General features: G+C 43.8%; 1 protein-coding gene across 1 annotated transcript in view; it reads left to right on the forward strand.

The window, feature by feature from the left end:
- LOC142501681 (putative ATP-dependent RNA helicase DDX60) overlaps positions 1-22,555 on the forward strand; it is a 203,205-nt gene that overhangs the window by 99,834 nt on the left and 80,816 nt on the right. Inside the window, 2 exon segments of the mRNA XM_075611875.1 lie at positions 20,749-20,853; positions 21,327-21,455. Coding sequence (XP_075467990.1) covers positions 20,749-20,853; positions 21,327-21,455 — 234 coding nt within the window.

A 22,555-nucleotide genomic window follows, 5' to 3' on the forward strand; every position in this document is an offset into this window, starting at 1 on the left:
CTGATGATCAGTTAATCAAGGGCATTTGATTAGCAGCACCTGTCTGCTACTTAGCATCTTAATTTCTATGGAAGCAGTAAGGGTGTACTTGGTTTTTCACACATAGCGTCTCCATTTTGGCCTTATTTTTGTTAAATAAATCATGACGTGTAATATGTCATGTACTGTTCATCTGAGGTTGTATTTACCTAATTTTTAGACATGCTAAGGAACAGATGATTGCTATTATGTTCTGATATGTAAAACCATAGAATTCAAAGAGGGTATACTTTCTTTTTCACACAACTGTGTATGTATGTATATATGTATGTATGTATATATTGTGACAGAGTCACTGACTCAGTAGGCTGGAACAGCGAATTGAGAGACGCTGCATATATATATATGTGTGTGTATACGTGTATGTATGTATATATGTATGTATATATTCTTTGGATGCGGTCAGATTAGCATCCAATCTATGGCCTTAGCAGTATCAGCAAAAAGGGATTTCTGGCTTAGACAATGGATGGCGGACGCAGCGTCAAAGAATAGCCTATGCGGATTACCGTTTGAAGGAGAATTCCTTTTTGGCAACAAGTTGGATGCTATAATAATGAAAGCATCAGGAGGTAAGAGTAGTTTTTTGCCCCAAGAAAACAGGAACAGAAGATTCAATTTCCAGCAGTCTGATAGAAATCAGTACAAGGAGGCAAAAACATATAGACCTGGCAGATCGTTTTCAAGGCAAACAGCATGGATACATATATACACTTCAGTCCAACAAAGAAAGTCTCTTATATGTTTATGTTGTTGCAGCTGTAGGGGAAGGCCTCTCTGTTCTCCTAGGTCAGCATCCTTGTGTGCTATGGCAGTCTCTTTATCCAGGTATAGAGGTCTTGTCCCCTTGTCTTGCTGTCAACATACAGTCCTTTTGTGTGCATCAAAACATCATATTTTCCTGATCACCCTGGCAGTGGGCACCTTTGGGTTAATCCCTCCTCACTCTAGGTAGGACAGGAAATTGACTTTTGCAGGTAGGCCAAAAAAAGGCCCCTCCCTCTACCTGCACCTTAGTCTTTTTCCTGTCCTCACAGCTAGGAGTATGATTTTTTGTTTTCTAATAGAACTCACCTAACTGCAACTAGTTTAGGGATCCAGGGACCTCAACCTCTCTGCCCAGATGCTCCGATCGACGTGCCCCTGAGGGTGGCAAGACAGAGACCCCAGGAGTCGGGGGAACCCCAGGAACCCGGGACACGCGGGGGGAGCAGCTGTAGCTGCGAGCCGCATGAAGGCTCAGATTGACCGCATTAGCATCTGGAACGCTGCGGTAGGAGGAACAGTGCACGAGGCTGCACGGGAGTGCGCGCGTCACATTCCGGGCCGGCGGGTGCGTGCGCAGACACGCAAGCCGTGCACGAGCACAGTGGTGACGTCACAGGAGCGACGGAGACACTGTGTGTGTGAGAGAAACTGCAGCATGGAACGCTCAGCAGGGAAAAGCCAAGTGCTGGATATCGAATCAAAGATGGAGACTCCTAAAGGATCAGTTCGCAAGACTAGGTGAGTCCTTAGTTTTAGTATTATGGGAAAGAGAGAGGATCTATATACATTAGGGTGTATATTTAGTATTTATTTTGTTTTTATTAAAGTAGCTCTGTGGTTACCCTTCCGAAAGCAGAATCTCCAAAGGGTACTGGGGAATCCCTGCAGCATAAGACAAAAGCCACTAAAAAGACTAAATGGTGCACTGCATGCGAGAAACCAGCTCTGGTGGGAAAGAAGCTGTGGGAAAATTGTCTTAAGGCAGCAGCGGGGGATTCTAAAGAGCAGATGAGCACCTTCCTTGTACTAATGAAGGAGGCCCTTAAGCAGAGCGTGGATGCTGCTGTTCAGCAAGCAGTTAACCCTGCGCAAAAAAGGTCAAGATCCCAAACCAGTTTGGATAAGGGAAAAGGCTTTTCATCTGATGAATCAGACATAGAATGCTTTCAGGTGTCAGAAGCTGAATTGGATTCATCAGATCAAGAAATTCAGGAGGATGAATCTGAATTTGATGTAGAAATGGTGGATCCGCTCATCAAAGCCATGAGACAGGCTTTAGAATTGGAAGACACTGAAGAGTTGACTCAGAGGAAAGATAAATTATTTGGGTCAAGACAGAAAAAAGGTAGAGTTTTCCCTGTACATCAGGTGATCAAGGACCTTATTCAATCAGAACTGGCTCGGCCAGACGCCAAAGTATATATACCAAAAAGATTTGGGAAAATGTATCCGTTTCCGCAGGAAGATGTCAAATTTTGGGAAGCCAGCCCAAAGGTGGACGCTGCTATATCCAGAATAGCAAGGAAGACTACAATTCCAATAGAAGAATCTGCAACCTTGAAGGACACTATGGATAGGAAAATGGATTACGTATTAAAAAAGGCATACGTCACAGCGGGAACAAACCTGCAAGCCAGCCATAGCAACTACATCGGCGGCAAGGGCAATGCGTGTCTATATTGCAAACATAGAGGAGGCACTAGACAAAGGTGTAAAAAGAAGTTCTATCCTAAAGGCGCTGTCTGAGGTAAAATGGGCGACAGACTACATAGCAGAAGCTTCTTTGGATGCGGTCAGATTAGCAGCTAAATCTATGGCTTTAGCAGTATCAGCAAGAAGGGCATTATGGCTAAGACAATGGATGGCAGACACAGCGTCAAAGAATAGCCTATGCGGATTACCGTTTGAAGGAGAATTCCTTTTTGACAACAAGTTGGATGCTATAATAACTAAAGCATCAGGAGGTAAGAGTCGTTTTTTGCCCCAAGAAAACAGGAACAGAAGATTCAGTTTCCAGCAGTCTGATAGAAATCCGTACAAGGAGGCAAAAACATATAGACCTGGCACATCGTTTTCAAGGCAAACAGCATGGAGGGGCGGTCAGAACCGGCTTTTTCGAGGCGCCAGAGGAAGAGGATCATTTGCCAAGAACAAATTCGCATGAAGGTCAAAAGGCCCAGCAGTTGCCGTGGGAGGAAGACTGACGCAGTTTTCTGCAACCTGGGCCCAAACAATACAGGACAAATGGGTATTGGAAACCATTCGTCGGGTATACAGCATAGAGTTCAAAGAAATGCCAAGAAGAAATATATGCCTAACAACAAGGGTACAGTCCAAGGCAAATGAATTCAGTTTTAAAAAAGTTACTACAAGCAGAAGTAATAACGAAGGTACCTCAGGAAGACAGAGGCGGTGGAATTTATTCCAGAATATTCCTAGTACAAAAGTCTTCAGGAGATTACAGAGCAATCCTAGACCTAAGAAAGGTAAATTCATTCTTGAAAATAAGAAAATTCAAGATGGTGTCTTTGAACCTGATCATTCAGGAGGTACAACCTGGAGACTGGATGGTATCGATAGACTTAAGGGACGCTTATCTACACGTGCCCGTATCATGGAGACACCAAAGATTCCTAAGGTTCGCAGTGAACCAACATCATTATCACAGCACTGCCATTCGGTCTGGTGACCTCTCCAAGGACATTTACAAAAGTTCTAGCCCCATTAGTGGCAGAAATGAGAAAAAGAGGGGTAGAAATATACCCATACCTGGACGACATCTTGGTAAAGTCAAAAAGTCGGGAGAAACTAGAACAAGACCAGGAGATGGTCATAACCTTCTTGGAACAACACGGTTGGTTAATAAACAGAGACAAGAGTAACCTAGTACCCACTCAACTGCTAAAGTTTTTGGGGGTGGAATTCAACACGGCAAAAGGAGAGGTGAGGTTGCCAGACACAAGGAGGCAAGACATAGCTCTGCAAGCGAGGAAGCTCAGGAAAGCAACCAGAACTTCAGCAGAAGAATGCATGAAGCTTCTAGGGAAATTTGCTTCAACACTAAGTGTCATAAAATGGGCAGCACTCCATATGAGACTGTTACAAAACAATTTTTTACAACAATGGAATGGGAACCACAAGAATACAAGACAAAGAATCTTGTTACACCCACGCACAAAAGACGAGTTAAAGTGGTGGGAAGATACCCGAAATCTGGGGAAAAGACGGACACTACATCCAGTACAGTGGGAAAGAATCACAACAGATGCCAGCAACGCAGGTTGGGGTGCCCAAATATGAGAAACACTGGTGCAAGGAACCTGGACAAACCAGGAACAGCATCTTCCATCAAATCTGCAGGAACAAAAAGTAGTACAAAGGGCCCTGGAAGCTTTCCAAGACCAAATAAAAGATGTCACTATAAAGATAAACTCAGACAACGGTCGGTTGTAAAGTATATTGCCAAACAAGGGGGAACCAGGAGCAGAAAGCTGATGAATCTCACAGCAGAAATCCTCTCTTGGATTAGAGGGCCACTTATCAGAGATCACAGCCGTACACATCCCAGGACTGGAAAATGTCACAGCAGACTTTCTAAGTCGCAACATTATACACCCAGGAAAATGGGCATTAGACCCACAGGTGTATCAAGGGCTGGTAGAGCGATGGGGTCAGCCAGACATAGATCTCATGGCGACACACCAGAACCGTAAGGTAAAGAACTACTGTGCAAGGCGTTTTCATTCAAGCGCAAAAAGCACAGATGCTCTCAGCTTCAAATGGGATTTCAAGTTGGCATATTTGTTCCCCCCCAATTCCCCTAATTCAAAAACAATCAGGAAAATCAGGGAAGACCAAGCGGAAGTGATATTGGTAGCACCATTCTGGCCAAGAAGGCCTTGGTTCACACACTTGGTAAATATGGCAGTGGATACACCATGGCACATACCAGATCGCAAAGAACTTATGCGACAGGGGCAAATATGCCAGCCGAACGCCAAACAATGGGCCTTGACGGCATGGCGATTGAGCGGGAAACATTGAGGTTGAAAGGTTTTTCAGACAAGACAATCCAGACCGTATTACACGCAAGAAAGGGATCCACATCAAAAGTGTAACATAGAATCTGGCTTTGTTTCCGGGATTGGTGCACAAAAGAAAAACAAAATTTCTTCTCACAAAGAATTGTGTCAATAGTGGAGTTCTTGCAAAAAGGATTTGAGAAAGGTCTCAGCCTCAGCTCTCTGAAAGTACAGGTGTCTGCACTATCAGCCTTTTTGGAGAGAAATCTGGCAATGGAAAGATTAATCATCCGGTTCTTGCAGGCAGTTAAAAGACTAAGACCTCAAATTAAAAACAGAGTACCGACATGGGACCTGTCTCTAGTATTGGATGTATTAATGGCACCTCCTTTCGAACCTATACAAGAGATAGGTTTGAGATGGTTATCGTGGAAGATGGCGTTCTTGATTGCAATCACCTCAGCAAGGAGAGTGGGAGAACTACAGGCACTATCTGCTTAGGAAACATTCCTAGTCGTGCACCAAGACAAGGCAGTTCTTAGACCTGTGCATCAATTCTTGCCAAAGGTTGTATCACAGTTCCATATGGATCAAGAATTCGTGATCCCGTCATTCTGTACAGATCCAAAGAACAAGAAAGAGGAGAGATTACACAAACTAGATGTGGTGAGATGCCTAAAGGTATACATGGAAAGGATGCGAGATATCAGAAAATCAGACAGACTATTCATCATACCAGAAGGACCAAAGAAAGGTCAAGCAGCATCTAAAACAACAATTTCCCAATGGATAGTGTCTTGTATTAAAAAAGCTTATGAGAGCAAAGGACAAGATAAACCTTTGAACATTAAAGCTCATTCTACAAGGGCCATGTCTATGTCATGGGCATTTAAAGCTCAGGCTACACCAGGACAGATATGCAAAGCAGCGGTTTCAATACATTTTTTAAATACTACAGACTAGACGTACAATCATCAGCTGACGCAAGCTTTGGGCGTAGAGTTCTACAATCTGTAGTGAAATAAAGTGTAAAGTGAATTAATAAAGGTGAACTGATAACGGCATTGACTGGTGGTTTATTTCTTATGTATCCCTCCCTAAATTTGTCACTGCTGGGGTATGTCCCAAAGGTGCTCACTGCCAGGGTGATCAGGAAAGAAGAAATTTTAAAACAACTTACCGTAATTTTCTTTTCCTGGAACCATGGAAGTGGGCACATAGTTACCCTCCCTATGTACAGTATGTCTAATGCCTATCAGTTCTATTTTTTAGCTATGGAAGAATCCTAAGACTAAGGTGCAGGTAGAGGGAGGGGCCTTTTATGGCCTACCTGCAAAAGTCAATTTCCTGTCCTACCTAGAGTGAGGAGGGATTAACCCAAAGGTGCCCACTGCCATGGTTCCAGGAAAAGAAAATTACGGTAAGTTGTTTTACATTTTCTTCTTTCCTTAGGTCAGCCCAGTTGTGGGCTAAGGAAATCTCTGGCCTGTCCTCCTTCTCCTTATGTCAGCCCAAATGTGAGCTAAGGAAACTCTCCTGTTTCTCACATCAGGCTTTCTAAAAGTCCTAATCAGTCAGGTGGAGTTTGGTTGATTGCCTGTGTGCAATTAACCAGCACACTGCTGGATTTAGAGGCATTTAGAGGCATTTTCTCTCAAACAGTAATAAGTCCCTGTTACAGTATGGTACTGTCATTAGAAAATGGGTAAATGCAAACAAAAAAATCTAACAGCTGCAAATACAGTAATAAATCCAAATTACATCCTCATATACTATAAAATAATATGTTCTAGCTGTTTCCCTGAAAAAGAACTTTCTACCTATACTCCCAATTCAGATTTGTTGCAATATATCCAAGGATAATTATTTAGTGAGGAATATTGCAGTACATGTTGGAAAAAAAAGTTTTTACCATGCAAATATATGCTATAGTGAATAAAACAGATAATGCGCTCATTAGTGGTATATAAATGTTAAGTGATATTGTGAACAGATTAATATACAACCTTAATAGGGAGGTTTTATGCTGCAGTTTCTGGGGGATGGCTCAGCTGTCCAACTAATACAGAAAAAAGAAAAAAACAGCGCAAAAAAACCTCATAGTGTAGTATTTAAAGAATATTTATAGAATAAAAAAGGTGATTATTGCACGTACATCAGGATAAAGCATATAACAACAGGACATGTTTTGGACATGTTACCACTCTAGGAAACTGCTCCGTGTAGGCTCACTGTCTCTCTGGGTGGTCCTCTTATCTTCAGTAACCGTCCCAGCAAGGGGTGCGCACCTCATTAGGAATTCACCCCACAGTGTGAGTCTCTGGTCTCCAGCGGGTCACTCGGCGGGAAGTTCAAACCTCTGTGAGGGATCTCCCGTCAGCTGTAACTGCAACAAGCGCTGTGTTCACACAGGCCGTTCCGGGTTGAGCCGCAGTCGTCCTGACGTCATCAGACGGCGTCCTTGTATCACTCCCGCCTGCTCGCGGATGGTGTAAGCGGTGAAAGTCCCAAAAACATGTGCAGGAAATATGCTATATGTATAGACCACAATGGGTATTGATAAGAATAAAGATGGAACGCGCCCTCTCCTACGCGTTTCGTAATCGATACTTCTTCAGGGAAGACTACACTATGAGGTTTTTTTGCGCTGTTTTTTTCTTTTTTCTAAATATATGTTATACTTACCTTTTGGGGCATCAAAGCTGCTAATTTCCTTTCTTGCTGTTAAAGAAGTAATCAAAAACTGTTTTTTTTGGAGGTGGCGCATGCGTGACGGCAAGGAGCATGGTTGCATAGGCTAACTGCTCCATGCCCCGCTCTACAATATCAGAGAATAAAAACCACAAAAATAAGAAGATCCAAACACCAAACACCTTAAAAGTGAAATCAAAAGGAGGATCAGTCACTGCTGTTCAGCAATGACTACCCTCTAGTCTACCACTCATCAGCTCCCACGAAAAAAAATGGTGTAGCGACACTTTTCCATAAAAACTTAAACTTCAAAGTAGATCAAATTAAAAGTGATCTCGCTGGGAGAATTCTAATTATTACAGGGTCACTGGACTCCACTGATATAACAATAGTCAACACTTATGCCCCTAACGAAAATCAAGAATCCTTTTTCCAGGAACTAACAAATGTAATTCTCTCTGTCCAGAAAGGCCTTTTAATTTTAGCAGGAGATCTAAATGCAATTTTGGACCCAAATCTAGATAAATCCCCCAGTCCCCCCCGTCCCCCCCCCCGCCACAAAAAATAGTTCCCTCTACCCGGGGACTTGTATCTATGACCAAGGATCTATTGTTGGTAGACTCCTGGAGATTAGTGAATAGCAATGTAAATGATTTCTCATTTTTCTTTCACCCCCATAATAGCTATTCTCAAATTGACTATATCCTAATAGACCAACAAATTAGCGATAATATTTCCTCAGCAGTAATTGCCCCCTCTGCTTGGTCAGACCACTCTACGCTTCTAACCAGACTAGTAGGCCTCACTCCCAAAAATATTACAAGGTCGTGGTCCTTGAATGAATCCCTACTATTGAACCTACAAAATTTCCAACTAATAGAAAAAGAACTGGCCCAATACTTTGAATTAAACAATACCCCAGAGGTTTCCTCTTTTACCCTTTGGGAGGCCCACAAATCAGTGATAAGAGGCAAACTGATTGCCCTGGCTTCTCAGAAAAAAAAGAAAAAACAAAACAAATTGAAACACTAACACAAAAACTATCAGAATTAGAATTTATTCATAAATCAAACCCATCTCGAAAAAACTACAGGCAGATAATCTCAGTGAGGGGAGAACTAAACCTTTTGTTGGTGTCAAACGCAGAAAGAGCTATAAGATGGACCCAACAGAAATACTACAAAAAAAGTAATAAAGCTGATAGAATGCTGGCACGCAAATTAAAGCAAAAACAAGCTAAAGCTAAAATTCACAACATCCACACTAAAAATGGCTCAGTATCCCACAATCCCAAAATTATAAATGACGCATTTAAAGACTATTACACATCCCTATACAACCTACCAGGCCCAATGGGAGTCTTGGCTAAAAACAAAAGAGCAATAAAGATTCGAAATTACCTAGCAGAATGCCGACTCCCCACCCTTGATCCGAACGATATCATAACCGTCGAAAAAACTATAGAGCCCCTGGAAATTATGGACGCCATAAAATCCCTGAAAATTGGGAAGGCCCCTGGTCCGGATGGATTTTCTAATCTTTATTACAAGAAATATTCCACAATGCTCCTCCCATTTCTTACCAAAGTATTTAATGAGATGCTACTAGGCCTTCCCCCTCCTAAGGATATGCTTCGCGTTACCATAGTGGTAATCCCAAAAGAGGGGAAAGATCCTCTGCTGTGCTCTAACTACAGACCTATCTCATTGTTAAATACTGATCTAAAACTTTATGCAAAGATCTTAGCCAACAGATTAAATAATATTCTCCCTAAACTGGTTCATCCGGACCAGGTGAGGTTTGTTCTGGACAGACAAGCCCTTGACAACACTAGGAGGACAGTGAATCTAATACACGTAGCACAAAACACAAAGTGCCCATCTCTATTACTCTCTTTAGCCGCAGAAAAAGCGTTCGATCGATTAGACTGGCAGTTTATGTCAGCTACGCTTTCGCAGATGGGATTCACAGCTAAAATACTAAACAGCATAAACACACTATACTCCACACCAACGGCCATGGTGAGGACGAACAACTCCTTATCTGATCCCTTTTCAATATCAAATGGAACTAGACAGGGTTGTTCGCTCTCACCTCTGTTGTTTTCCTTAGCCATAGAACCATTAGCATGCCGGATAAGGATGAACCCCAATATTGCAGGTTTTCCTGTTGGTCAGGAAGAATTCAAAATAGCTCTTTTTGCGGATGATATACTATTGACGCTCTCAAAACCTCTTACATCCCTCCATAACTTTTTTCAGGACCTGTCAGAATTTGGCTCCCTTTCAGGTTATAAAATTAATCATTCCAAATCTATGGCCCTTAGCTTAAATCTCCCTAAAGAATTAGTAAAATTATACCAACTAAATTTCGACTTTAAATGGAATTCGAACCATTTTAAATATCTAGGGGTCCAATTAACAAAAGATTACTCGACTTTATACAACGCAAATTTTAAACCCTTTTTCGTCCAGATAGCTAAGGATTTAACCACTTGGAATCCATATATAATATCCTGGTTTGGGAGAATAACCACCATTAAAATGAATATTCTACCCAGACTCCTCTATCTCTTCCAAACTCTTCCTGTTAAAATCTGTCAGAAAGACCAATCAATATACAGAAGAAAATTTTGAAGTTTGTCTGGCAAAATAGGCGACCCAGAGTTCGTAGAGATATTCTTTATAAATCCAAATCAGAAGGAGGCTTAGCTCTTCCGAACTTACAAAACTATTATAGAGCCACACAGTTAGGGCAACTCATTAGCTGGCATTCAAACCCAACCGAGAGGAGGTGGGTCGAGATAGAGGACCTGATATTTGTTCCCCATGTAAAATAAAAAATCTCCTCTGGCTCAACAAAAAGTCTAGACCACCTGAGACCTACAAGAACCCGGTGATATCCTTTGCCTGTAATCTCTGGGACTCCCTCAAAACCAAGTTCCAACTAACCGATTTCCCTTCCCTTATGCAACCACTATTCTCGGACCCCTCCCTTCCTTTTTACTCAGGAAACCCGCACTCCCATACCTGGATTCAAAAAGGACTCACAAGAGTCAAGGATATCCTCACCCAAGGGAAAGTCCCCCCATTCACTTTACTACAAACAAACCACGATATCCCCTCCTCCGAATTCTTCAGATTTCTCCAGGTTAGGCACTATATCCAATTAGTCTACAAGCCAGGTCAACGCCATGCTTTGACTTTGTTTGAGGACTGGTGTCTACACCAACCCCACACAAAGGGCACCATCTCCAGAATGTATCACAGTTTATCCTCTACCAAGAACAACCAAACCCCTGATAACTATATGGTATCCTGGGAAAAGGATCTTAACGTCTGTATAGATCTCGATACCTAGACAGACATCTGGGTAGCTGCTTCCAAAAACTCTTCATGCATTGTAATTAAGGAGAATATTTACAAGTTAATATTTAGATGGTATATGACTCCTGCCAGGTTGCACTCTTTTCTCCCAGGCGTTTCCCCTCTGTGCTGGCGCGGTTGTGGTGAAGTGGGGAATATACTGCACATATTCTGGTCATGCCCCAAAATCCAACAAACATGGACGGAAGTGTTCACTCTAATACACAAGATACTAGAAATCTCTGTCCCACATGACCCAGTATATATTATTAGGAAAACCAATGGCTAATATCTCCAAAAAAAAAGCTAGAGTAATATCCCAAATTTTAAACGCTACACGGTGTACAATTGCCAAAAATTGGAAACAACCGTCCCCCCCCCCATCCTTAAATCAAATAAACAACAACATTTGGCATATAGTCTATATGGAAAAACTCTCAGCCTATCTAAACGGCTCTACCTCGCAATTCTCTAATATTTGGGCTCCTTGGTTCCGTCATGCAGGTATATCCCCATATATAGACTAGAATACTTTGAACAGAGTGATACATGTGGTATTTAAATTGTCGAATACAGTGCGATATTGGTACAAATGCTACCCCTTCCCCCACCCCCGTTCTCCCTCCTCTCTATTGTTCCGCAACCAGTTTATTTGTATTACTGTATCCCCTTTTCCTTTTGTGTAGTATGTTGTGTTTACCTCATTTTGTATATTTGAAAATGCTCAATAAAAACTTAAGTAATAAAAAAAAAGTGAAATCAAGTGCGCAGGTTGTCACGGAGGGGAGTGAAGAGGAAGGGGAGATGTTGGAGCACTGCAGTGCTCCAACATCTACCTTTCCTCTTCACTTACCTGGTCTTCCATTGCTGGGACGGATGCACGCCAAAGAGAACAGTGGTGAGGTTTCTTTCTCCCCCGAACAAACAGCTCAACAGGCACAGGCTGAGACAGCCCCGTGAGTCTCTGCACTCCCTGCTCAAGGACCCGCTGGAAACACGTGACCCGCCAGAGAAGGAACCGCCGGATGGGACAAGCACTCCGGTCAGGTTAGAGGTCTCTCTTTCCCTACAGCGGTTTATTCTATGTGCCTGAGCTTTACATAATATATGTCTGTTTATATGAACTGATGCACTCAATGGGGGAACCTTCACACGGTTCATGAAACATTAATAACCACTGATCCCTTGAAGACTGTGATAACGGTCTTCAGCAAACATCAATTTGAAGCACCCTTTTAGGGTTTACTCCCTTACCAACCTATGTCACGGAGGGGAGCAAAAACACCAAGGAAGAAAGGGCTGCCAGAATATTTTGGGAGAGCCCGATCGAGTGGAGCAGAGACAGAAATGGCTACCATTTCAAATGCGGGCTCGGAGATGGAACTGGGCGGAAAAGACGAAGAGCTGGACAGTCAAGCTCAGATGCCAGTATGACAGTGCGACTTTACACGGTTATATAAGGACCTGAGAACACTGCTGCAAGCAGAAATAAAAGAATTTAAAAAAAGAGGTCACGGGGCTGGGGGAAAGGACCGGAGCCCTGGAAACGAAAGTGGACCAAACTATAAAGGCAATTAAAAGAAATGACAAAAATACAGCGGACTTGCAAGATCAAATAAATGACCTAAGAGAAAGGCAGGAAGATGCTGAAAACCAGGACCGGAGAAACAATATCCGGATCAGAGGAGTACCAGAGACGTTCCTTGATTGTGAAGAATACATAGCCCGGTGGATGGAAAACGTGCTTCCAGATACCCCGAAGGAATATCTAACACTGGACAGGTGCCACAGGGCCTTAAGGGCTAAACCCCTCCATTCGGAGCCGCCACGAGACATCATCGTGCGGATGCACCACTACAAAACGAAGGAGGCAGTGCTGCAGAAAACGAGACCCCTACCTACGGTGGACTTCGAAGGAGCCCGGCTGCTTATTTTCCAAGACCTGGCGCCGGCCACACTAGCAAGATGAAGAAGCCTGCTCCCAATCACCAAAACGCTAAGAGATAAAGCAGTCCGGTATAGGTGGACTTTTCCCTTCGGCCTAATGGTGACTCGAGGTGGAAGGTCTTTCACCATGAAAGAGCCGGAGGAGGGGCCCTCCTTCCTGCATAAGCTAGGGCTGGGGGAAGCTCCCACTGGTGCAGGTCCCAAGGATGCGACCCTAGACCCCACATGGACACTTAGCTCAAAGTCTGCCAAAGCACGAGGGGATAAAAGCTGATTTGCGTTCAGAAATAAAGTCTAATGTTGCCAGTTATTAAACTTCCAAGTTCCCCAGTTATGGTGTTTGGACAAAGTTTCAGTAGCTCCCAGATGCACGCCGCAATTCCCCGAGTAATAAGGGACAGAGTTGGAGAATGAAGCACAGCGGTGAAATACAAGCCGAATCCCGGTAAAAAAACCTGTGAATGTAACACTTCTTACCTTATCCCGAAGGCCTGGTCATTCAAGGAAGATGGCGGCGGGAATGGAGTCCCCCTGGAACCACGGTGACACGCAGGACCAGGAAGGTACAGGCTGGCGGGAAGCAGGAGCGAGTGCGCAAACCTCCATCTAGGCGCGAAAGGAAATCCAAGATGGCGGCAGGCTGGATAGACGTCATCTTTCGGAGGTGGAATAGCGGGCGCCATCTTGGAGGAGGCAAAGACACCGAAAGGCTGAGCGGCTGACATCACAAGAAAGGGACGACGCCGGCGGAGGACCCAAAGGGAGCCTAGGCAGCGCCGGAAGAAAAGCAGGACAAGGGGAAAGATCCCCAGAGATGCCAGGACAGGGGGGAGAGGGGTAGAGGAAGAGGGAGGTGAGGCAGCAATGGAGAAAGGGAAAGGGGAGAGTAAGTAAAGAAGGAGAGGGGAGGGAGCGAGAAAAGAAGGTGAAGAGGGAGGGTTTATGAGAATAGAGAGAGGAGAGGAGGGGAGAGCAAGAAGAAGGAGAGGGGAGAGGTGATACAGCACAAAGAGAGGAGCCACAAAGGTAGTGGGGAAGTGGAAGGGATGTAAGGGGTTCTAGAAGGAAGGGAAGGGAAGTAGGGAAGAATAAGGGAATGAAGGGGAGGGAAAAGGAAGAGGATAGCATAGAAGTATTGGAGAAGGTGATGATAGATCCGAAAGCAGGTCGCATCATAAAGCTTAGGGGAGCAGCGGGAGAGAGGGGAGAGTCCCAGGGGAGGTCTAGGATAAGGCGAAAGGGAAATAGCGGTGGGGAGCACTAAACTACATTAGAAGGAGCTCAGGTTAACATAATTGATAATAGAAGGTTTTTGATTATAAGTTTTCCAGAAGAGCGGGGCAGGAGTTGAGGGGAGGGAACCTGCTCCGAAGTTCGTATGGGCCGAAGGCTGGGTATGGAGAGACGGGCTCTTCAGATTCCCAGCAAAGTCCTTTGGGCCAAAACTGGTAGGAAGGACATCAAATACTGCAGGAAGAAATACGAAGATCAACATGATTGGAGAGGGCCCAAAGGTGATGGACTCAGGGTCATTGGGGTGGAAGCATGGCGCCGAGTACTGTTAATTAATGTTGCATGTTGTATTGTGTCTACTGCACCGACACACTTTATTCGAGCAAATACCCAGTATGTACCTGGCAGATACCTGGAATGCGCCGCTCCTCACCTCTGACAAGCCCCGTTGTGTTTGCCTTCCCAGCCTGGGTTCATGCCTGGCTCACGGGCGGCTGATCTGTTAAATGATAATGATTAGGATTTAATAGGCTGCAATGCTTCGCGTGTCTATCAGATGGCATAAATTCATGAATTGTAATGCAGTATATATATATACTGTGCAGTATTGCAGCCAGCGGGAATAAAATGCTTCAATCCCTGCCTGGAAAATAACCCAATGCACTCGGGCAGAAAACAGTCACAAACCTCAATACACCCGGGTATACCCGAATTTGTGGGACTAGCCGAGCTCAAATAAAGTGTGTCGCCAGTGTATGTTCCCCCATGTTCTCTGTCTTGTGTTACCCCCATTCCCCGTACCCACAGGTTGGCACAGAAAGAAGAAACAAGGAGAGGTTCCAGAATTTAAATTTCCATATGTGTTTGAAGGACAGTTTAGAATATTAATAATATTAATAATAATATTGATAATAAATGTTATAAAATGCATTATAAAATACCTTTAAAATATAGAATAACCAGTATACTATGCATGCTGTGTAGTATTTAGACTAGAAAAGCACCAATATCTATGTCTACATTGAGACCTAGGGGGGACATGGGGATATGGTTAGCCACAACCTATCTAAACACTTTTGCACTTTCATAATTCCGATCCAAAATACTTACATTACATGGGTATCGAACAAGTCAGCAAACATTGGCGTGGGGGCAATAGACTAAATAGTCTGGCCAGAAGAGAAACATACTGGATCCACAAAATGCAAACCATTATGAAAATGTGAGTTTCCTGATCACCTGTGTATAATACATATGTACAGTTCATACTATTTGCACTATTTGTGGTTTTCTTTATTTTCATATCATCCACTTCACTGAGAGGATACAAACTCCAGTTACACAAAGGGCTCCAGTCAGAGAGAGAAGGATCTCTGACATGCAGTGATTTTATACGATTTTTGTGAGTTCATTTCTTACGTTTTTTATATTTTTTGTAGCAGTGAATTACCATCTGCACTATATATATTTATATTTTTTTACATATCACGAGATTATCCAGCGCTCCTCCTCAACCCCAAGAAAATAATACATAACAGAATACCACTACTAGCAGATGGAACACACATAGACAAAGAGGGTAGGTACATCATAGTAAAACATACTGGACACCTAACAAGCTCATATTGAACCCCCAAAATAACCACAACATATATATAAGCATATGAGTGTCACAGAGGAATGCTACTGGGTACATCATCGTGACAGGGTCCATACAGGGTCTCCCCATCACGCTGGCAGGGATATATGCTCCCTGTGAGCAGGCAACAGACTTCTTCAACCACTTCTTTAACAAGCTACGCAGAGTAGCAAAGGGAAACGTTATCCTGGCAGGGGACCTGAATAGGACACTTAATACAGACTTAGACAGATGTATGAAGACTAACACGGCCCACAGACAGGACCTACTAACAATATCACAGGGTTTAAGAGAATGTCAACTTCTGGACATTTGGAGGGAACAACACCATGCGGTGAAGGAATACACCTTCTTCTCACATCCCCACAACAGATACAGCAGGATAGATTACTTTATTGTGTCAAATAGAATGGTCCCGGGGGTCTCTCGTACAGAGATACATGATATTTCATGGTCGGACCACGCGTCTATTGAGCTGCGATGCACACTAATACCACTAGACAGACCTAGAGTGAACTGGAAGCTCAATGAGGTACTTTTGAAAATCCCCGATCTGGAACGGGAGGTGGGAGGGAGAATAAGGGGAGTGTGTCGGCACAAGCCACATTGTGGGCGGCCCATAAGGCTACTTAATGAATTTGGCCACTAAACGAAAGAGGGAAATCGAGAGTAAGATTAAAGAATTGGAAAAACAGTTAGCAGACCTCTCGACCCTCCATAAAGAGAATAAACAAGATCATACTCTGAAAGAGTTATTAGACACTAAAACAAAACCCAATCTCTTACTATCCTCCCAAGCTGAAAAGGAAATGGCCTGGTCTAAGCGTAAGTTTTATGAAAAAGCAAACAAGCCAGATACCTTACTTGCCAACAAGCTCAAAAACAAGCTTAAAATTACCACATTCACATCGTCCGAACACGGGGGGGACCTTACGTCCAATCCTAGAAAAATTGTAGAAGAGTTCAAAACTTACTACTCTATGATGGAGATAAGGTCACCCACAACCAAAAAACTAGGGAGATGCTAAAAACATTTCTGAAAGAGACAAACTTACCCAGTTTGAGCAGAGAGGAGAGGGAAGCGTTACAGGAGGACTTTACATACTATACAGTATGAAGAATTAGCAGAGGTAATTAAGTCACTGAAGCCAGCTAAAGCGCCAGGGCCTGATGGCTTCTCTAACCTATACTACAAAAAATATCTTAAATGACTAGCACCTGATCTGTTAAAATTGTTTTACAAGATACTAGCAGTGGCCTCCTTCCCAACACAAATGTTACAGGCATCAATATCACTGATCCATAAACCTGGCAAGGACCCGGCAGACTGCAAGAGCTACCGGCCCATATCACTGATTAATTCGGATGTTAACATTTTTTCTAAACTTATAGCAAACAGGGTGGGTAGCGTTCTTCCCAGGTTAATCCACACGGATCAAGTAGGGTTTATCGGAGGCAGACAGGCGGCAGACAATATTAGGAGGATAATAGATCTGATCGATTTGGCAAAAAAGAAAAACATCCAATCCATGGTATTAAGTCTGGACACAGAGAAAGCCTTCGATAGGATTGACTGGCCCTATGTAACGCTGTGCTCACCACGGACAAGGAGGGACCCAGAAACTGAGGTGAGATGGGTAACAACTGCACCCACAGCTACGGGGACACGCCTGGAAAGTGGAAAATAGGCGTCTGGAACCGTCTGGGAGTATAAGATAGAGTAAGATACTCGCCAGACGAGAAGGGAGGTTCCAGAAGATAGTTGGTACCGAGAGCCTGGGGGCCAGAGCCGGGAGGTAGGTCGGAATCTGCAAGCCGAGGTAAAGGGGTTCGGGGAGTCCAGGAAGTCAGGGTGCAGGCCAAGGGTCGAAGTCCAGAGCGGGTCCACAGCCAAGCCGGTTCGGTACACAAGGGATCACTAGAAAAGACAAAGAGACAAGGAACTGAGGCAGGCACGACCGTGGGTAATACAGGTCACACAAAGCTATGCTCAGCCAAAGAAGAAATGGCTGAGCAAGGTATAAATAGGAGGAAGCACCAATAGGGAGAGGGGGAGTGACGAGGGAGCGGCCCCAGGGAAGATAGGGATTGGTGGGGACAAGATTGCCACAGCTGTGCTGGATTCGAGGCTTGTGGGCGGTGCACACGCATCAGGCGTGTGTGCCGCACGAGAGGAACCCGCGGCCTCAGCTGGGGGCGGGAACTACTCCTGTGGGAGGACGTAACAGTCCTGGTTCGTGCGCGCGCATGCGCGCTTTCATCCACCACCGCGGGGAGTGAAGTGGAAGGAGGTGCGCGCGGCCTGAGCAGGGGACGGGAGTTCATCCCGCGAGAGGGCAGAGGAGTCCCTGTGTGTGCGCGCGGCCTGAACAGGGGACGGGAGTTCATCCCGCGAGAGGGCAGAGGAGTCCCTGTGTGTGCGCGTGCATGCGCGCGTCCTGAGGCAACCGCGGGAACCAGAGAGGCAGGAGAAGGGTCCCGATTGCGGTGGTGAGTCTGTGGGGCCGGGGAGCGCCGGGTGTGTTGCGGCAAGGGAGGAACCCTCTTTAGGAGAGGTGTTCCCCGAAGTCTTACATCCTATTTAAGAGAAACACTGGGAGAATTTGGTTTCGAAGGACGCCTGCTAAAAGCCATACTAGCTCTGTACGAGGGCCCGATGGCAAGGGTGCGACATCAGGGCTTCCCTTCAGAACAATTTAATATTCATAGCGGAACGAGACAGGGCTGCCCTCTGTCCCCACTGTTGTTCGCCCTCTGTATTGAGCCCCTGGCGGCGCACATCGGACGTAGCCCAGACATAGCAGGAATATCGGGAGGAGATCGACCACACAAGGTGGCACTGTACGTGGATGATGTGATTTTAACACTGTCAAAACCCCTCACATCTCTGCCCAATACTTTTGGGATTCTGGGAAAATTCAACCAAATTTTGGGATTTAAAATTAGTCAGACCAAATCAGAAGCCCTCAACATAAATCTACCCAAAGAGGTGGGAAAATTGATAGACATAAACTTTAATTTCAAATGGAAAGTCTCCGCTATCAAATATTTAGGGGTATACATCACAAGGGATTACAAAACATTGTACAAAGCTAATTATCCCAGATTGATACTGGGGGAGGATTTCAGAACATGGATGAAAGGCGAAATATGAAATTTATTTGGAATAAGAAAAGCCCAAGAATTGCAAAGGGTATCTTGAAGAGGCCTACAACGAAAGGGGGACTAGCGGTACCTTGCTTGTTAGCTTATTACAAAGCGGCCCAATTAAGCCAAATTATACAGTGACACACAGATCCGAGTTTACGGAGATGGGTGGTACTGGAGAAAAACTGCTGTGCACCGGAAGAGCTGCACAATTTGATCTGGCTACCCAAGAAGGGTGTAAATATTATGGAAATGCCGCTCCAGACCATGGCCAACTCCTTAAGGGTATGGGAGAACACTAAAAATAGCTGTAATCTCAATTCCAAATACTCCCTAATGACACCGATAATCGGCAATCCAGATTTCGCTCCAGGGATGAATAGAAATAATTTACAAATTTGGATACAGTCGGGTATTACACGGCTAAAAGATCTGGAGGGGAGAAAATTCATAAAAACATTTGAACAAATTAAGTCCGCAAAGGATATACCAAACAAGGAATTTTTTAGATACCTCCAGATCCGAGATTTTTTATAATAAATTCCCAATCAGACAAGCAAGAACAAAGTTTGAGCAGCTGTGTTCTAGAGGAACGGACACAAGGGGACTAACATCTAGGATGTACAGGGAAGTGATCAGTCCTGAGACACCTAACGATATAAGACTCAGCTACATTAGACAATGGGAAATGGACTTAGGGGAGACATTAGAGGACGAGGAATGGGACAAGATCCTGCAGGCAGCAGCCAAAAGTTCGATCTGCACCACGTTAAAGGAGAACGCGTATAAAGTCCTAATGAGGTGGTACTACACCCCATCAAAACTATCTAAATTTGTCAAAGGATATTCCCCGCTCTGCCCAAAGCAATGCGGGGAGATAGCGGATTTGCTGTGGTCCTGTGCAAAAGTGGTCCCGATTTGGGAACAAATTCGAGAATGGTTACAAAGGATACTCAATTTGTAGATCCCCCTGGACCCGTGGTTGTTCCTATTGGGCAGACGGATCCAGGGTTTGTCAAATGCGACACAAATTAATTGCGCATTTCGCAACAGCCCCACGGTGCAAGATTGCAGCATTGTGGAAGCAAACAGAATTACCAGTCATCCCCAAAATTAGAAACAGGATTTGGCACGTCTGCCGGATGGAACAGCTGACAAGTATGGTCAATGACACCGGCTCAAATTTCCTAAAAGTCTGGACGCCTTGGCTGGCACAGACAGATATACCAGGGGTCAATACCTCCGCAATACTACAATGATGGAAACAAATACGTTCTCCTTTAATAGCGCAGGATCCGCTACCACATAGCAATGGACAGGTAGGTCAAAAAAGAAAAAACACCCCAGACATAGAAATAGCAAGAAAAGAGAGGAAAACGAGAGAAGGGACCTGGGAGAAACAAGGGACAAGCCAGGTACCTCTAACGGAACCAAAAGCCACAATTGCCACTGTTGCCCTCCCCAATCCCCCCCCCCCACCTCCCCCTCTATTGTCCTCTCCTCACTGTCCATTGTCTGGTACGTCTTGTAGGTCATGTCCGGTGTTAGTGTGTAGCCCCTAGTTGACGTCTTGTATGTGTTCAGTGTTGTTGGTAAAGAGTACAGGTTAAAATTGATACTCATAACAATGGTTTGTTGCACAATGTATGCATGTTAAAACCCAATAAAATTGAAGTTTAAAAAAAAACAGTTTTTTGTTTTTTTACCCCATGCTTGACATGTTGATATACTAGTCAATGTTTTCATTGAGATGCTTTTGACACTTGTGTGCAGTCACATTTGTACGCAAATAGAAATTGAGGCATGTTTGGTATTACTTTATACTTACAATTATTTTGCATTTGTATCAATTATGAGAGACATGAATTAACAAAAGAACTTAATCTTTGTAAATTAGATTGAGAAATATGGATTTCCTTCAGACCTTGCTTTTTCTCCACGAGAAAGTGTCCAGTTGTATGATGCCATGGTACAAGCCTGGTCACAATGGCCCAGAAGAGAGGTAAGAACAGAGCTTGAATATATTTAGGAATACATTGATTCCTCATTATAAATTAGTGATCCCGCTGCGTCATTTGACACTGCATTGCCATAGAGATGCTTCCAGACGCCAACTGAATCACGGTAAGTTTACAGAGGCCTCACGCGGTCCCCTGGCATTTAATTTTAATGCTTTGGGGATACAAAACTTTTATTAAAAAAAATAGCTGGGGGTTCCCCCAACACAAACCACTACTTTTACTTCCCGGCATTTTTAGACTAGATTTCAATTTAAATATTTAAAAAATGGTTATAAAGCAGTTCAGTTAATAATGTGTCATGCTACGTTTTACAGGTAAATAGCTAATTCAGACAATGTTCCACTTAGTTGAAATTATGCAGAAAACAATTATGCTAATTTGTCAAAAGAAAAAAAATCACAAAGCTTTGCATTTTGATAGGAATTGTTTTTTTGTTTTTGTTTTAATTTATAAGATTTTTGATCCGGAAGAGTTCAAACATTTTAAGGACAAAATAATCATCACCAAGAATAAGGCGAAAAAATACGAGGAGAGTATAAAGAGGGAATTAATAAGCTGGATAGAGCATGGCATGCGCAAAAAGGTATTTTTATTTGTTTTTTTTATTCTGTATAAATATGTAAACATCTACATACACTTTAGCAACATATCTATTTGAAAAGTTCAAATAAAGTGAAAAAAATTCCATACACAAATTAGTTTCACTAAAATATCAGTGACTATTATATTGTAATGTCTAGTGAACTGAGCGCCAGAATACAAAATTGACACTAAGGAACATTTTACTATAACCTCCAAGCACTTTTTGGGTAAAAAGTGATGCCAAAAATGCACAAAATGTATTTGGATAAAACTGGTTCTGTTTTTGGAGCGTTATTAGTGCAGTTATGCAGCAGTCATGAAATTCTGAGAAATAACGACCCTACAGTGTGTATAAGAGGCCGTCCCCATGCTTGATTTTTTTTTAACCCTTTTATTTTTACCTGAATGGGAAGCAGAAGGGCCCTGGAAACGACACATGTTTTTTCGGCTTTGGTACCTTTTTGGCTTCTGGTACCTGAGATACATACCTGAAAAGCTAGCACAGGTACTGTCTGATCCAGGGGGAAAACATTTTAAATCTCCATGTCATGCAAGCATGGCAAGCAGTGACATTGTGGTTTCCTATTGGCCCGCGTGAGGCTGGGGATTTAAATATGTGGCAGTACCAGACCTACTGTTTCTTGTATGTAGTTCTGGAATCGGGGTCCAATGGAGCTGAAATTACCCCAATTAATCTCCGGGGACCCCTGCTTCCCATCCATGTGAAAAAGGGATGATGGGCAAGACATGAACTGCTCCTTTAATCTGGCGTTGTTTGCATATATTTAAAAGGGCCATACATAGCTGCTGGAAATCATAGGAAATGTTTGAAATTTGATTAAATAAGACTTTCTATACATTTTCTTAGACCAAATTGCTCCGCGATGAGCCCTGTCATCCTCAATGTGGATGTCTTGAGAGGGGGCTCCTGCGAGCGTCCGCAGGCGTGCTGGGGCGCAGGAATTTTCAGCCGACAGCAGAACCTGTTTCTGAGCGCGCTGTCGGCTGATATGTCCAATCAGAGCGAAGCAGCATCAACGTCACGTTGACGTCGGCGCTTTGCGGGCTATTCGCTCAGTGACGTCAGTGCCCCGCCACCCC

The sequence above is a fragment of the Ascaphus truei genome, chromosome 1 (genome assembly GCF_040206685.1).
Source record: "Ascaphus truei isolate aAscTru1 chromosome 1, aAscTru1.hap1, whole genome shotgun sequence".
Taxonomy (NCBI): domain Eukaryota; kingdom Metazoa; phylum Chordata; class Amphibia; order Anura; family Ascaphidae; genus Ascaphus; species Ascaphus truei.